The 17,673-nt window shown below is 35.7% G+C and overlaps 1 protein-coding gene across 7 annotated transcripts in view; it reads left to right on the forward strand.

Annotated features, from left to right (window-relative positions):
• The window catches only part of tzn (tenzing norgay), a 25,474-nt gene continuing 7,801 nt past the window's right edge, over window positions 1-17,673 (forward strand). For 2 of the 7 annotated variants that reach the window (XM_069829629.1, XM_069829631.1), the window contains exons 1-7: window positions 1-114; window positions 226-352; window positions 1,782-1,897; window positions 4,675-4,796; window positions 10,497-10,717; window positions 12,693-12,796; window positions 14,445-14,589. In XM_069829629.1, the coding sequence (XP_069685730.1) occupies window positions 283-352; window positions 1,782-1,897; window positions 4,675-4,796; window positions 10,497-10,717; window positions 12,693-12,796; window positions 14,445-14,589 (778 nt within the window). In that variant the 5' untranslated portion in view covers window positions 1-114; window positions 226-282. The other 5 variants (XM_069829632.1, XM_069829633.1, XM_069829634.1 and 2 more) reach the window with 5 other exon arrangements.

Genomic DNA, 17,673 nt, shown 5'->3' on the forward strand with positions numbered 1-17,673 from the left:
TGCATTATCGATACTAATATTTTGGTTGCTAAGTACACTGGTATTGAAGTTATCGTATGTTTTCAGGTTAAATTTATCGGATACTTTATTAATAATTGTTATTTCTCTCCCGAGGTGAGAATTTGGATATATTAGAACATTACAAATTGGAATTTTTAGCAGTTGTGACTGAGAAATAGGTATACATTCTTAATTAATCTTTGTGTTTTCATTTTAAATTTGAAGGTTAGCCGTAGCCTATACAATACAGTACCAATTTGGTTTGATGTTCAAAAAGTAGTAATGTTCAATTCTGTTTTTCGTGCATTGCCCACAAGTGCATCACGATATTTGACAGCTGCATATTTTACAGGTGGGTTGAGAACTTATTGATCGGAATGCATGCACTAATATGGCTAACATCACGGTTGTGTCCAAGGGTCATTCATTGACGTTGCAAGTAATGACAGTTTGTTTGGCATTAAAATAATACATGTTAACACTCTTTTTTTTCTTTGCTGTTATAAAGTAAAATAAATATGCTTTATTTCGTGTAGGCCATATCGTACTTTAATATATTTTGGTCAGTAGACCTACTGTGCAACGGTGATAGTACATCTTTTGATACCGGTACCTTAATTTAAATAACATTTATTATTATTGTTATTGAGAGCTGTCTTGCTACATTCTGATAAGACTGTGAAAACTGGCGCAAAAATGTCATAGTTTATGATTGAGATAATGTCAATAGTAAACTGGTCAGAATGAAAGAAGCAATAATTCCATAAAAAGAAAATCAGGTCGAAACTAGCGTTGAGGTAGTTCTGGTGATTTCGGAAGTGAAAATCGTTAATTTATAAGATATTTTTGTGGAGATGTACTTAGGCCGTGTCTCAAAGCTACATTTTCAGCTGAAGTGCACTAGATTGTTGACTAAATAGCCGGATGTGACGTCAGAAGTTATGATCCAAAGCTACATAGTACATAGCAATCAAGTCCGTAGTAGCTAGTAAACGAAAATGCTTGCTCGATTGTTGACTTGTTCACTAAACAAACATGGATACCTCATCAGCAATTGGGGTTATGAAATCTGAAAATGCTTTGGAAGTGAAATAATGTAAATATAATGTAGAATAACACGTTAACTTTGAACACTGACATTGTTAGTATCTTCTGTACAATGTTTTAAACATTATTGTAATATATTAAGCCCTCATCTTTTCCTCATAATTCGTAATGAAACTGCATTAGGACACTGCCTTCTTAATTCAGTGTTGCACCATGATGTCATGGTTTTTAGAAAAATAATCTATGAAGAAGGCCATGTTTCAAGCATACATGTCCAAAGCTCCCTAGTGTATAGTTCACAAGTCACCTAGTTGCTAGTCACTAGTGTGTAGTATGGACTTGAGCTTTGAGACACGGCCTTAGTTGATCGTATATAGGCTAGAAGGCATAACAAAAGTCTAAACTAACCAAACCTAACCTGTCACATCCGTACTCGTATTCTGGATGTGATTGAGAATAAACCTTATATGCTGTAATTGTACATTTCAAGTATTCAGTTAACATAGCCAATATTTACAGTGAAGAGCATTTATCGTGATCCGAAAATAGACGGTCCTAATACCCGCCAAGCTATGGCTTGGCTACCACGAGGCGTACACTTGTACCCCCTACACTGATAAACTTACAACAAGAATTGTAGAATTTGTACTTACCTAGCTCACATTCGGTGCTCTGTAATGTGTACTTAATTGAAGAATGATTGTCTGCATTTATATTATGTATTCTTGTTACAGTATCGGCGTGGAAAGCAGTTGGTTTTCGAGGATCTCACAGCCTAACAGACGTCATATCGTTGCAGAACATGCAGGTCCATGTATTATCGGCCCTCCAGGACAATTATATGTACCTGGTAAGCTGGTACATCACATTAAATTGCTCTGGGATGAGGGGAACTTCATCAGTAGTTGGATTGTGGGAGGTGGAGGAAATATAAACATTCTCGAGAAGCAAATAGGTCTGTTTCTTTGAGGAAAAACTTCATAACTGATACGAATCCTATAGATTCAAAATCCCTGTATCCACTTTCACAAATTAAAGGATTTTGACAGTAACTGGTAGAAAATAGAGGAAATTTTCATCCTTACAGTGACTTTTAACAAACCTTTAGCTTCAAATTTAGTGGCTTCTTGAATTCAAATTATATAATCACTAGTGGCTTGTGCAGCAAATGCTGCAAACTAAGTTATTAGACGTTCAAATAAACATTTTTCAGATTTATTTTCAATGAAGAATACCAGACATTCTGAAAGTTATTTGCTTCCATTATAATGAAAGATACTCTCTCGAGCCAATACTGAAGAGAACTACGCATATAAATATCTACATCACACCACCATTAAATATATGAAAAAGACCCAACCCCTCTTGATTAATGACTATAAAAATATTTGATTTTTAATAATATTATCTTACGTAAGTTTTATAGCTTACTATATAGCCGCCACTTAGTAAAATATAGAAATCAAAATCTAATTTAAGTTTTTTTTACCTTGGGGTTTAATTGAAGTGAATTTTTAGGGCAGGCAGAGTAACTATCTCATGCCCCCATGTTTTAAATTGCTTCCAGTGCACTTCATTAGAACCAGGTACCCAGCTTCGAAGCCGTTAGCCCTGTGAACTCTAATTTAAGTTATTCTCTACATCTACTTATATAACCCCAAAACGTTTCACTTTCATATCATCAATATAGCATTAATATGTATAATTAATGAAAAATAGTCACATCATGGAATTAACTACAATAATATTTCATTTCTAATGGTAATAATGTCATCAAACCACCTCAAGTTTTGTAGTTTTTAATATCCAATACACAGCTGTACCCAGAAAATTACACACCACAAAATCGAACCAGTAAATTATTTTTAGTAAGTTAAGTTTTTAATAACCAATTTAATTTGAGCTCTAAATTTGTCAGCATTCTTGCAGATCATGGCCTTCGTGTAATATTGTTTACTGAAGTGTGTGTTTTGTTTTATTCTGAAATGCAATTAGCTAGTTCTCAAAACTGACGACAGATGGATTTTGGAAAATAAGAAAATTATGTTGAAAAATTGACATTTCACTGAAAACTCCTATTTTTCTGAAAAACTTTGAGTTCCAAGCTTCAAAATGAGGGGTCATTTATTCAAATCCGTTCAGCCGTTTTCCCGTAATTTCAATTACCAGTTCAAATTATATATATAGATTATAATTCATTCTTAGCAAGCAATATGTGGGCATAACTTAATTCTGAACAGAATGGTCTTTAGGGGATTTTGAATCTAGAGGATTCATATAAAACATAAACTAAACTACTGTATATTGAGAGAGAGAGAGAGAGAGAGAGAGAGAGACCTGGGTTCGAACAATGTCGATCAAAAATAAAGAGAGAAAGGTTTTTAAAATATTCGAATTATACTACTTTGAACTGGACAAAGTAAATGTTAAAGGAAGTGCTGATATCCATGTGTTTGATCAAAGTATGTTTCGTCTTACGAAGCCTAATGTAATATGTAGTAGGGCCTATCGTTTTACGAATGAACGAGCTTTTGAAGGAAAAAATCCTATAAATGGGAAAAAAATTGAAGATATCAAAAAAGTTCTCAATTTGGCCTATGTAAGTGAAGAAGCAAAGTCTTTCTATGACACCATTGTGAATTGGCCAACTACAACATAGGGTAATGCAGAGTTAAGTTTTTCATGTCAATTTTCTACACTTATTGATCATTAAAGCATTGATTTGTAAATGAACTCTCATTGTTCCTGTGTTTAGTTTAGAAAGGGGACATGTCCAAGACAAAAGAAATCCATAGAAACCACCCTTTTCGTTAAAAAAATTGAAACTCGTGTGTAAAGTGTATTTTAATATCCTTCCCAAGATGCAATACAAAGAATTAAAAAAAAAATTGTTTCTTTAATTTAAATAGTTTTTTGTGTCTCCTGTAAATTGGGAAAATGTGATTTGTGCCCTTTCTAAAATAAATGATTCAGTTATTGTCTTTAAATTCGATTATAGTCGAAATTCTGTTAATTGTTGTTTTTGCGTACCAGTACATTTCTCCTGGACAACTAAAATTCGCATAAATTGAGCACTCAATCACTCGTCCCCAAGCATTTAATTTCATAGGTCCAATATTCATTATTGTTTGAATACACGACACTTATATATTTGTTAGTCATTTGTTTGCCTGCTCCTTAGTTCTTATGTCTACCACCAGGCTCACAAGAGGATCTATGTTATTCACCACCAAGGGCGCAAGAAACGTTGATCGTAGTCAAATGGGTAAGTTTGTATTTTTGGTCGAGGGAAATAGTCGGCTTTTACCAAAATACTTGCCTTATTTTTAGACAAGTACTTCCCTGGACCAAAAATACAATACAAATGGAGTAAAAATTAGTCAACACTTAAATCAATACCGTACCGGTACTAAGACAAAATAATTACATTTAAAAAATTCGACTCTAGTCGACGTTTCTTGTACCCCTGTCCTGGTGGTGAAAAAGAGAAAAGCATCAAAACGTTCCTTGTTCCCTTGATCCAGAGAAAATTTCTTCCACTAGAGAAGTCACTATTGCTGTTATCCTTGAAAAGCATGTACCCTAGTTTTATTTAATAAAGTTATGATTTTTAACCTTTGTTTGCAGATTGTGGATGAAGCAACCAAAGAGGCAGCTATAGTCGACCCTGTTGCACCTGAAACAGTTGTGGATGCTGTGAAGAAAAATGGAGTCAAGCTAACCACAGTTTTAACAACACACCACCATTGGTTAGTTTTGTATTCTGACTGCATGCACTTCACACATCAGACATTTTCCTTGACACAAAGCATTATGAGTTTTATGTTGAATATGCTAAATTAAAAGAGAGAAATTATTATCACTTGCTCTTTTGTCAGGCTGGGTTTTTCTTTGGTAAACATACTGCTCAAAATCTGGTGCACATAGGCATAGCTTGTCAATTTCCTGTGAATGATTTCTTTTTAGAAATAATGTTTGCAAGAGAAAGTTTATATCTTTTATGTGCCGCAAATTTAGTGTCGCATAGAACCCTAAGTTCATTTGCTTTCTGTAGGAGCCTGTACTTTGAAAATTCTTGGCTGAAAACATATCACTGTTGAGCAAAAGAAATGTAGGTCAGCAGCTGGAAAAGATAAAGGAGTCCAAGAAAAATGATAAGAGCGAAAAAGGAGGGATTAGTGGTAAGAAGAGGCAGTACAAATAATGGGAATAGAGCAGATAGCAAGAATCGAATGGGTTGTAGTAAAGAAAAGCCAGTTTATAATCTGAGAAAATGGCATGACAGTGGAGGGAAGAAATAGTAAACAAATATGCATTTGAAAAGTTGATGAGTAATGAGTAAGTATACTCTTGATGGTTATGTTTAAGTAGTTTGCAAATATTAATAATAATAATGATTTATTTAACCTGGCAGAGTTAAGGCCATACGGTCTTCTCTAACACTCAACCAGGAGTAAAACTGCGTTACAAAAACACTACAAATTTACAAAGTACACTACAATTTTACACACAAAACTGAATAAGATAATAATAATAAAATGTAAACAACAAGTAAGTAGAAATCAGACATAATATATAACATACAGAAAGAAAGAAAAAAGCATAATAAAATGTGAACAGCAGGTCATAATAAATGAAAATACAAAGTATAAAAAATAAGACAATTATTGATAATAATAATAATAATAATAATAATGATAAAAAATAAGAATAGTAATAATAATAATAATAATAATAATAGTAATAAAATAGTGCAGTACAAAGCATACAATGAATACAATATTTTTAAGTACACACAGTAAGGAAAATTATGATTATATATAGCTCAACTTATCACATTATAGATGTACCATTATCGAAAAATATAAAAACAAAAATATAAAATAAGTTAAATATCACTAGAACATAAAAAAAAAGTGAATACGTGGAAACATGCAATACAACACTTATCATAATAGTAAGTTAGTTTGGCAACTCGTCATAAGATAATTTTCTAACTTGGATTTGAAAGATTTCAATGTTCGGCAGCCCTTGACTTCAGGCGGCAGAGAGTTCCAGTGACGAGAGGTAGCAACAGTGAAATATGAGGAATACAGAGATGATGTGTGAAGTGGAATTTCTAGTATTGTTGTTGTTTTCTAATGCCACGTGTTTGACAATAAAGTCATTTGACCTTGTGTACTCTAATATTTTTCAAAGATATTGTCATGGTCAGCCACTGAAGCACAGATTTTGAGGTGTTCCGAATCCATACCTAAATGGCAAATTGTAGCCGATTTAAGTGAACACCGTATTTTAACGTTTTGGTGGCTACTTCATTCACACACAAGCCCCAGAATGTCTGGAGGACCACACCTGCTGTTGGTCGACGGGTCTACTAGACCTAGTTGGGAGATCTTGTTGATCTTCCCTCCTTAAGCCACTGGAAGACGATTTTAGTGCCATAGCAGATCAGCACTAGGAACAGAAAAGTATGAAAAGTAGGAACGAAAGTGAAATGAACCCCTAGGCCTTGTAGAAAGTATGAGTTCAGTCAGAGGGCTGGATAGGAAAGGGTAAAGAGGGAATTAGGTTCTGAATAGCAGTAAATGACCTTCCAGAATTCATTAAAGCAATAACAATTATGTATGCAGATGACACTACTTTCCCATGTTCTTCCTCTGCTCTAAATCAATTACATGCTCTCAACAACGACACTCTATCACAGATGGCTTTATGGTTTGAATCTAATGGTTTCTTGCTTAATGAAGAAAAAATTATTAACATAACTTTCAGCCTAAATTATCTAATAAATAAGGACAACAGACTCAACTACACAAAATTTCTAGGACTTTTTATAGACTCCAGTTTAACATGAGATAAGCACATCGAATACATATGCACAAAGCTATCAAGAGTTTTATATTTGTTAAAGTAATTAACGATTTCCGTCTCTCAGAATTATTTAAGATGTGCCTACTTTTCTTTCTTTCAGTCGATAATCCGATATGCCCTAATTTTCTGGGGAAATGGAACCAAAGTTGGGAGCGTATTGATTTTACAAAAGAAAGCCATTAGAATTTTATGTAAATCAAACTATCTGAAACATTGTCGGCTACTTTTCAGACAACCACGGATTTTAACAATCATAAATTTGTATTAACTACTGAAGCTTTCCTGGCGACGTGATAATTCGAAATTTTCTCGGGCTTCCATCAACCCTGAAGATGAGGAAGATGAACATCCTCGAAACGTCGGTGGATCACCAACTTATGACCTGGCTGGAAGCCCGAGAAAATTTCGAATAAATTTGTATATATATGATCTAGTACTTTACACTCGACAAAATATCGACAATTCCTCATTAGTGGCCAATATACATGATCATGAAATTAGAAATAGTGAACAAATTAATATTCCATACTGTAGATTACATAAGAGCAACACAAACTTTTTAATTATGGGGATGAAGTTATATAATAAGCTCCCCAGTCAATATTATAAATTACCAATCAATAGCTTCAAAACCGGATTTTACAATTGGTTATTAAATAATCCTTTTTATTCTGTTGCTGAGTTTTTCAACACAAATTTGTATGAAATTGTATTTTAATAAATAAGTTTAATTGCAATTTAGTTAGTTTTCTTTAATCTGAAAGTTTCAAATTACTTCATGTTTTCATTGTATTATTTAAATTTTACTGTTTCTTTTATTAGTGTTTTTTAAAATGTATTTATATGTTTTTCAATGTATTCTGACGAAGCCTAAAACTGTATGTCTAATGGCCAAATAAATTGAATTAAATTGAATTGAATTGAATAGAGGAAAATTATACCAAATTCGGTCATTAACTCATCAGTCTAATTGATGAGTAGCCCCCCCTTTAGTTCAGCTACCTACGTATTGTAATGAATGTAAGAATAGATGAGCTAGGAGCAGGGGTTAGCCAAGATAAGGATCAGTAGGGATATATAGGCAGAAGAGAAATCAATAATGGTTAGTGAATAAGACTATTATGTAAACTGACCTGTTACTAAATCTACGTATTACTCTATGAAAAGATTTATTAAATCTACATACTTAGACTTCAACAAACAAAATTTGATAACACAATCCCAAGGGAAAAAATGGAACTCTCTGCATCATAATCCACAGTTAATTCCCGATTTACCACGAAAATCGTCTGTAGCTGCATTTAGATTGGCAACAGGCCATGATTGTTTGGCCAAACACTGCATAGAATTGGAATATATCAGTCCCCTAACTGCCCATTGTGCAACTCAAACCAAGAAATGGATTCGGAACACCTCAAAATCTGTGCTTCAGTGGCTGACCATGATAATATCTTTGAAAAATATTGGAATGGAAGAGATCAAATGACTTTATTGTCAAAACAACAACAACATATTATGTAAACTTGTTATATAGTACAACAGTAATATAAAGTAGGTAAGATCTTCATCTGACATAATTAGGAACATTAAATCCAGACGTTTGAGATGGGCAGAGCATGCAGCACATGTGGGCGAAGAAATGCATATAGAGTGTTAGTTGGGAGGCCGGAGGGAAAAAGACCTTTGGAGAGGCCGAGACATAGATATGTGGATAATATTAAAATGGATTTGAGGGAGGTGGGATATGATTATAGAGACTGGATTAATCTTGCTCAGGATGGTGGGCTTATGTGAGGGCGGCAATGAACCTCCGGGTTCTGTAAAAGCCATTTGTAAGTAAGATTTAGTAACAGAATTGTAGTGAAATCATATAGTAAATGGGGACTGAAGAAAATAGTAAAGGAAATTGCTATGAATAGGGAAATAGAATAAGATGGGATTACGATGTTAATAAGAGATAGATAGTAAATGTGGAAATATAGTGAGTAATACTGTTCTCCAACCAGGAGATAAACCGTAAAACGAATGTGCTTACTATTGCATCATCTATTGGAGCGAAGTAGATAGATAATATTATCGTTATAACGTCAGTTTAAAAATCATGCGCTCTCCTCCATATGTTATTTCCTGTATGGAGGGATTAAAAGACCAAGAGATTAACCGTGATCTAATTTTGTAACTAGGTAGTATAAAAATGTGTTATGGTTTGTGCTTTGAGAGATAGCCAATAGAGATATGAGTACCCACGTGTGTGACCTTATGACATCTTATGGCATCAACATTCATTCACAGCATCACCCCGCTTCCCTTCATTCCTTGGAGACTTTCTCGTGGTTGGAGTACAGTAACGGTCTTACTAATAAAAACTCTATATACAGACGTTTAACTGTCTTATACTTATACAATGAGTAGCTCGTTTATAAGTCGTGTGTAAATTCCTTACTAATAATCACTACATACGTCGTGTATAACAGTACAACTGTTACACAGCTACGTCATTACTTCGTTACGAAAGGTAACAGAATATGTGAGGTTCTCTACTGGATCCGGTAGAGCGCTCTAGTGTGGCGTGTTAAATATCGATAGTACAACTGGTTCTAATGGATTACCACACTACATTTTGGTCAAAGAGTACAAGCTACAGCAATAATATTCTAATAATTCTATGATCTTTGGTTTGTTCTTCTGTGGTTACAAGGTAAACATCATCATAAAATGACAGTCGATACGAACAGCTGTTAAAGGGGCGGCCATTTTTTCCCTATATACAACGCTTAAACAAGGGGTTTCGTGTATATAACTACTGCAAAGCAATTCCCATTGTATAGTTACAGCCTGTTTATACGTCCATAGCTTATTCACGGTTTATTAGTAACGTTTTCTGTCTCAACTCTGCATAAGTCTCGTATAAAAACTATACACGGTTTATTAGTAAGACTGTAAGTATATTGAGCAAACATGGATGACAGTGGATGATTAAAGAAAAAAAGAGGAGCATCCTGCGAGAAATAGAACATCTGGTCACCTTAGAATAATCCATTGTTGCAGCTAGGTTCAACTTCTATAGTCGCGACGCTGTTATTCCCGGCGTGACTCCTCCTCTTCGCTTATGTCTTAGGAAGTCAAGGCTCTATAAAGTTTAGGTAGGTAGTATCGTTCGCCATTTTCGTTCTTTCGTTGCCGAGCTACCAGACGAGGGATCTATTTGCCACACCATTAAACATTATCATGTCGTAGCTCCTATGATGATAAATCAAATGCACTGTAATTCAACAAATAATTGAGCGGCAAATAACGTCCTCATGTGCTTTCTGCAAACGCCAACGAAAGAGCCAAAATAGCGGGCAATTATATTAAGTATTTATCCAGCCTTAGGAAATGCTTTACATCTTCATCAGCGAATCACAAGATGCACACGTTTAAATGTAGCCGACCTGCAACGTGATTGGCTGCCGGAAATTAGAGGGACGGGACTATAGTACTTCAATTGAAGGGCAAGTTTGGTAACCATTAGATCATGAAGAGTGATTAATTAAACAGTTACTGATGAAGGACTTGAATTGAAATGCTTGCAGGGACCACGCAGGTGGAAACGAAAATATGGTGAAGAAAGTGGCTGGTTTGGAAGTGTGCGGAGGAGATGAACGTATTGGAGCCCTTACACGCAAAGTAAGCCACGGCGATGAGCTGAAAATAGGGCAGTTGAACGTGCGATGCCTGTTTACACCATGCCACACGTCAGGACACATTTGCTACTTTGTGGAATCTCCTGGCAACGATCCTGCTGTGTTTACAGGTAAGGACATTGAACTAATGTGTCCATTAGATACTTTTATCACAGTCTAGTATATACAGTCGCGAAGCTCAATATGTAGTAAATATGCAAACATTAGATAGTTGCTCTCCACTAGGATCGCTAATATCGCTTCATTACAGGCAATGCAAAATAGTACCATTACAGTTTATTGTTTCTAGCACCTTCAAAACTAAAGCTTCGTGACTGTATATACTAGACTGTGCTTTTATGAAAACAAGGTATGTTAAAAGTAGTTGTGTATCATTTGTAAGTTCACAAAATTGGATACTGAGCCATGTAAATATTAATAACAATGCACAGTGAAAAAGGTAGTCAACCAGGGGCATACGCAAGGGGAGTTTACCAGATTTGAATCCTCCCTTGAACTTTTTAGACTTCAACAAACAAAATTTAATAACACAATCTCAAGGGAAAAAATGGAACTCTCTGCATCATAATCCACAGTTAATTCCCGATTTACCACGAAAATCGTCTGCAGCTGCATTTAGATTGGCAACAGGCCATGACTGTTTGGCCAAACACCTGCATAGAATTGGAATATGTTGTTGTTTTCTAATGCCAGGCGTTTGACAATAAAGTCATTTGACCTCTTGCTCTCCAATATTTTTCAAATATATTATCATGGTCAGCCACTGAAGCACAGATTTTGAGGTGTTCCGAATCCATTTCTTGGTTTGAGTTGCACAATGGGCAGTTAGGGGACTGATATATTCCAATTCTATGCAGGTGTTTGGCCAAACAATCATGGCCTGTTGCCAATCTAAATGCAGCTACAGACGATTTTCGTGGTAAATCGGGAATTAACTGTGGATTATGATGCAGAGAGTTCCATTTTTTCCCTTGAGATTGTGTTATCAAATTTTGTTTGTTGAAGTCTAAGTATGTAGATTTAATAAATCTTTTCTCAGAGTAATACGTAGATTTAGTAACAGGTCTGTAAGTAGCAGTGCTGCCCTTCTTTGCTAAAGCATCCGCATTCTCGTTTCCCAGGATTCCACAATGGGATGGTATCCATTGGAATACAATTCTTTTATTGAGTGATGTTAATTGAGAGAGCATTTTAGTTATTTCTGCTGTTTGAGATGAAGGTGTGTGTTTAGAGACTATTGATAGAATAGCTGCTTTGGAGTCTGACAATATAACTGCATTCCTAAATTTATTGATGTGGCGATGAGATAATATGGTGATGGAGATTTCTTGAAATCCCACAAGGAACTGGAGATATCAGGGAAAATCCTGTAGGTTTTGAACATGGCCAAAAATGAAAAAAACTAGAAACCGAGAAAAATGTAGTTAAACAAGCGCGCACACCTTTAAATGACGGTCAAAACAGTGTTCTAAGTGCAGTAAGTCTCTGGAATTTTGCAATGAGCATCTGTAAGCATCGAGATTTTTTTAAGACTAAACAAAAAAAATTGTTATAATTTCACTTAAGTTACCTTTAAATGTATGCTGTTTAAGACGATGCCTATTTTTCAAATCGTGATTGCTTTTGTCCAATCTTATGATGATGCCTAATATACGTTATGATCACAGCCATTAAGAGTGGAGAGATTAGACTTGGCACTGTCGCAGTTTGTCGTGTGAAGAATGTTTATAATATTTTTATACCATTAAGTACGAGAAAAATTCGTACCGGCACCGGGAATCTAACCCAGGACCTCTCAGCTGTGCACGCTGAGTGCTCTCTAACCAACTGAGCTATGCCGGGACCCGATTCACGACGCCGGCCGAACTCCTCTCGTAGTATCGTGTTACGGCCTTACTGCCTGCACTTGAGACGATATACGTCATATATATATATATGGGTTCGATTCCCGGTGCCGGTACGAATTTTTCTCGTACTTAATGGTATAAAAACAAACTGACTAGTCATACTAGTCGAGCAATATATAATGAGGTGGGCGAGACCTCATTCATATTCGATACGTTTATAATATTGTTTTTGTTCCAGGTGACACGCTGTTTATTGCTGGCTGTGGCAGATTTTTTGAAGGCAGTCCTGATCAGATGTACAAAGCTCTTGTAGAGACATTGGGAAAGCTCCCTGATGAAACGGTGAGCTTTGTTATAGGCTTTTATGAAATCCACCTCTTCAGAAACATTTTAGGCACAACTTAAAAAACCGGATTTTTATTAAACAAATTTAAAAAACATCGTGACTTTGGACTTCATAAAGTAATTAATCAAATGCATTAGGTGTTCATGAAGTGAGCAGTTTAAGCTACCGTTTGACGTTAGGTTCATTTTCTCGAACTTGATGAAGTAGCCTACAGTATTATTGAAATTCACTAAGCTCAAATACGTGAATTAAGTTGGAGAAATGGAAGAGCCTGTTGAACTAGAAAATTAATTATTGTAGGAAAAATTGCTTAAATACTATGAAGAAAAGCCCAATAAAAAGTCATGGTGATGAGAAGAATTTTGGACTCCAGGGGAGTGAATAAGTTGCTCTCTCATATTATTGTAACATATACATAATGTATTGAATTTATAACGTATTTTATAACTGAGCTTTATTGTTAAGTATTTAAACTATAGGTCTTGCAACCAGGGAATACTGACAGAAGGAATGCGAAGGAAACAATGCAATAAGGAATAGCGGACGATAGGAAAGGTCACGAGATAACTTGAATGATATTCAAGAGTACAGTCGGAAGAGAAATGACATCGATAGAATCAGTCTTGCGTTGTGATAGTTACATTACGACTTTAGTTTGTTCCATTGCATGTGAATACGTGTCTTGTATCGCACGGTATTATTATTTCATTCGTAAACATATGTTGCGTGTTTAATTAGCTTCGAATTTTTCTCTTGCTACATTCTTTATTTCCACAGCGATGCCCTCATTTGTTCATCTTCTTGGAAGAGGCAGTACTTTCATCGGCCCGTACCTCTCGCTCCCTCGGCGTGCCTACATACACACGTCAAAACAGACAGCAACGCCACCATTGCTTTTCGGTAATCATTCCTTGCGCAAGCTATACTCGTACACAGTGGCGAAGCTAAGGTGTAAATACTGGATAGACTGAAAAATCTGCTTACCTTGTATATACAGCAGATGTTTATCGGCTTTTCTGTGACACAGACCTCTCAAGAAGATGATGACCAGTCATTTTCACCCCTGTGTTCTAACTGGGAATCGAACCCGGGACCTCATGAATTCTTAGTCACTAACCCATGAGGGAAGTCACTTTTTTCAATTATTGTTTCAATGTATATTTCATTCTGGTAGTGTGAAAGAGAAGACTCATGGCCATAACCCTATCAGAATAAACAAATAATTACAGAAATTAAGAAATAATTCTCAGAAAAAGAGTAGTACAACTAGTATACTGTGTATGTGTTCTTTGTGTGGACTCAATAGTGCACACTATAGTAATAATCTTTATTAAACACAATGTGTACAACTTTCAGTCATTTGTTATTTGTTCTGGAGGCCAGACTCGGAACCTAGCAGAATGAGGGTGATGTGGAATGAAGATGATAATTGTGAGGGAAATGGGAGAACCCTCAGAAAAATCCCTTGTGTCCGCTTTGTTCACCACAAATTTCTTCGTGATGTAGACAGGGATTGAGCCCAGGCCATTACGGTAGAAGACAGAGGAGTTACCCACTTAGCACAGCAATAGTCCACAATATCCATATTAGAGGCTGTTATATTACTGTGCAGACTAAAATAAACATCTTTCTTGTTTGTTTCAGAGAGTGTTTTGCGGACACGAGTACACAGTTGCAAATCTCAAGTTCGCACACCATGTTGAACCCAATAACATTGATATTGAGGAGAAAATGTCATGGGCCCAAAACAGACGAACGAAAATGGAACCCACAGTACCTTCCACGATTGGTAAGTCCAGTGTCTGACCTTACTGTACACAGATGTGCTTGAACTCATGACATTAAAACCCAGCCATGTTCGTTTATAGTAGTACCACGAAATGGCTAGCCCTTCTTGGCTGTGTGCGTAATATTTTTATTTTTAACTGTTGCCAATGACACTGTCTAAGTTTTTATTCCATGTTGGAAATTTCAAGTTGAATATTCTCTTTAAATTTATCTCGTGTGTGAGAATTTGTTGGCATATACCTTTTCTTCCAGTTTGCTCCATACAGTTCTCGATTGTAGTGGCGATAGCTGAGAATTAAATGTGGCAGCCCTTTATTAGAGAGTGGAGACTAAAAGGATCCAGAATTTATTCTGTATGTTCAATTTCTCAGATTTATATATGTTACTATAGCAACCCCTGAATGTTATCTCAGTTCATTGAAACAGAAACATATGTTTGAGTTATCAGGTTGCTGAGCAGTCATGCGGTATGTTGTCTTTGACCCTTGGAGATTTAAATTTTTCTTGCAGTTCATTTTAAGTATAATATTTATATACTACTGTAAGTGTATCTTCGACTTAATAGTAGAGTAATATGGCATTGTTTTAGTGAAAGACTCCCATAGCTACTTAGCAGTTTCAAGTTTTAACATACGACTAAGTGTATTACAACGTAATAGTGTCTAGTGTGAATAATCAGACAGCGGATTTTCGGTCCGTACAAACAAGACGTCACGTCCCTTGGCTTACAGAGGGAGTGTAGCAATAAGTTCAGTGACCTCCCTGCTAGCGTTCAGTATCAGGATCGAAAATCAGCTGTCTGGTAATAAAACTACCAGGCGCCTGTTGCACAAAGATATGGTGTTGTACATTACAAATTACTGGTGAAAGTTGTTGTAAAGTATGGAGTTGTATCTTTCTGTTCCATGAAAGAATTAAAGTGTGTTGTACATTACCAATGAATCGCTACAAGTGACGTCATATCAATAAACATACTTACCTTATAACATGAAACAGCTGCTTATCTTCGTATTTCATTTGTCAAATTAGATGGTTTGTCTCCTTAATCACAATGTCTTATTTTAAAGTATTTTATACAGCATTCGTATTACTATAATACTTCTATGAATTTCGTAACCCTGCAATGTTTTTTTATTTAAAAATGGGAACAACTGGATAATACCCACGGCAGAGCAATGTCGATAGTCGACGTTATTCGCTGGCCACTAGTCACCGGGCCGTACCGAGCTGTGCCAAACACAATCAAAATGGTGGTAGTAAAATTCGCGACTATATTCTTAAATAATTCACTGCATTAGTCAAGTGCAAGACTTCTGGCTTCTGTTGCATTCAAACAATTATGAAATACGATAATTTGGTCCAGGGAGCATCCGTTTTTGATGCAAAGATAATTTGTTTGGCTTGTTTCTTAAATAAAATTACGAAATGGCGTTCCTGTGCTTAACATTTAATAAAAAAAGAAATATAGCAAAACTGTTTTGTCCCGAGACTCTCATCTAAGTCACGTAATAGGTCACGTAATCTACTTCAATATATTTGCCCAAATATACCTTGTAGCTAACAGTGGTGCTATCTCTCAGTAATGTTCAGAATGAAGGAGGTAGAGAGAGAAAACAAACAAATTTCTCTCTCCAACGATGCCACACACCAACGTCGTGTTCTTATGTTGGCGAGATTGTGTATTTACTTAAATTTGGTGCTAAACGTAACAGCACGGTTCAAAGATACCGTGGGAATTCTCCAGTTTAGCAAACAAAAATAAAATTATTGGGAATCCTCCAAGTTTATTTGGTATTGATCATAGTTCATGTGAAAATAGGAAATATTTTGGTTTAATGAGTTCTGTATACAGGATGGAAGTGAAATAACCTGCAGATTTTCAGACCAAATAGCTCATTTTGTACGCAACAAAAAAGTGTAGTATCATATTGGTGGAAAGTTCATAGTTTTCTCAGAAAAAAAAAAAGGTTTTTTTCTAAATCTTTAACACACACTTATTCAGTAACTATTGCGAATAGGATCGTGATTTTTGTTCATATCGATAGAAAATCTAATAAAGAATCATTTATCCCTCTGCCATATTTCAGTAGTGTGGACAGTTTTCGTGTAAATTTCATTTAAAAACCACTAAACTGAATGGTGTGAACAGATTGCAACATTGTAGCCAGAGATGGCAGTTCACGTAGGCTGAGTTCGTTGACCTCTTACATCTGTATTAAGAGAAGCGAGAGGACTGTGTTTAGCGGCGATGTTGGCCAGACTGCTGGAACTTCAAACTCAATTTTCTAATAACCGTGCATTTATTCACAAAACGTAATATAGGTTTTCCTATTAATTTAATTATACCTTCTTGTCTCTTTGAATCTGCAAGGTTATTTCACTTCCACCCTGTATTTATGTATGCATGTGTGGAGAACATGGCCTTCCATTGAAATATGAGCCATGAAAAACCTTGATCCAGGCTGTTTGTAAACATGAAGATAGGTTCAACATCATTGCATCTACAATAAAACCCCGATAAGACGCTGTTCAAGGGATCGGGTGTAAAACGTGTATTAACCGGGACCGCGTATTAGGCGGGTATACTAATTTTGACTTATATACAGTATCTATCAGCATTTTTCTTTATTGAAATACATGATTCATGAAAGGTAATACACTATTACTCCATTATGTAATTACTGTACTGTACTAAATTCTTTCGAAAAGAAAAAGTCATTTATAGTTGTTTGCCATGTGTGTGTTCTCCAAGTCCTCATGTTTACCACACTTCAGTTTCTGCGATTATATCCTCCCGACGACGTCGCAATTGTAGTGATTGAGTCGCGATTTTTTATTATCGTTCTTAATGTCGATGATGGGATTCCTAATGCATCAGACAGTTGTTTCTGAGTAAGAGTACTGTTCTCATCGTACTTTCGTAAGATTTCTAATTTTTCCGACACAGAAAGCGCTTTTCGTTTAACACTCATTGTAATCACATTCACAGACACTTCAATACACTAAAGGACAACAAACTACCCAGCAAAAATTTCCAGAATTTTATTACGGCCGAGTGAGGAATGTTGTTTGAGAGAGAAGGTGA

The sequence above is a fragment of the Periplaneta americana genome, chromosome 6 (genome assembly GCF_040183065.1).
Source record: "Periplaneta americana isolate PAMFEO1 chromosome 6, P.americana_PAMFEO1_priV1, whole genome shotgun sequence".
Taxonomy (NCBI): Eukaryota; Metazoa; Arthropoda; class Insecta; order Blattodea; family Blattidae; genus Periplaneta; species Periplaneta americana.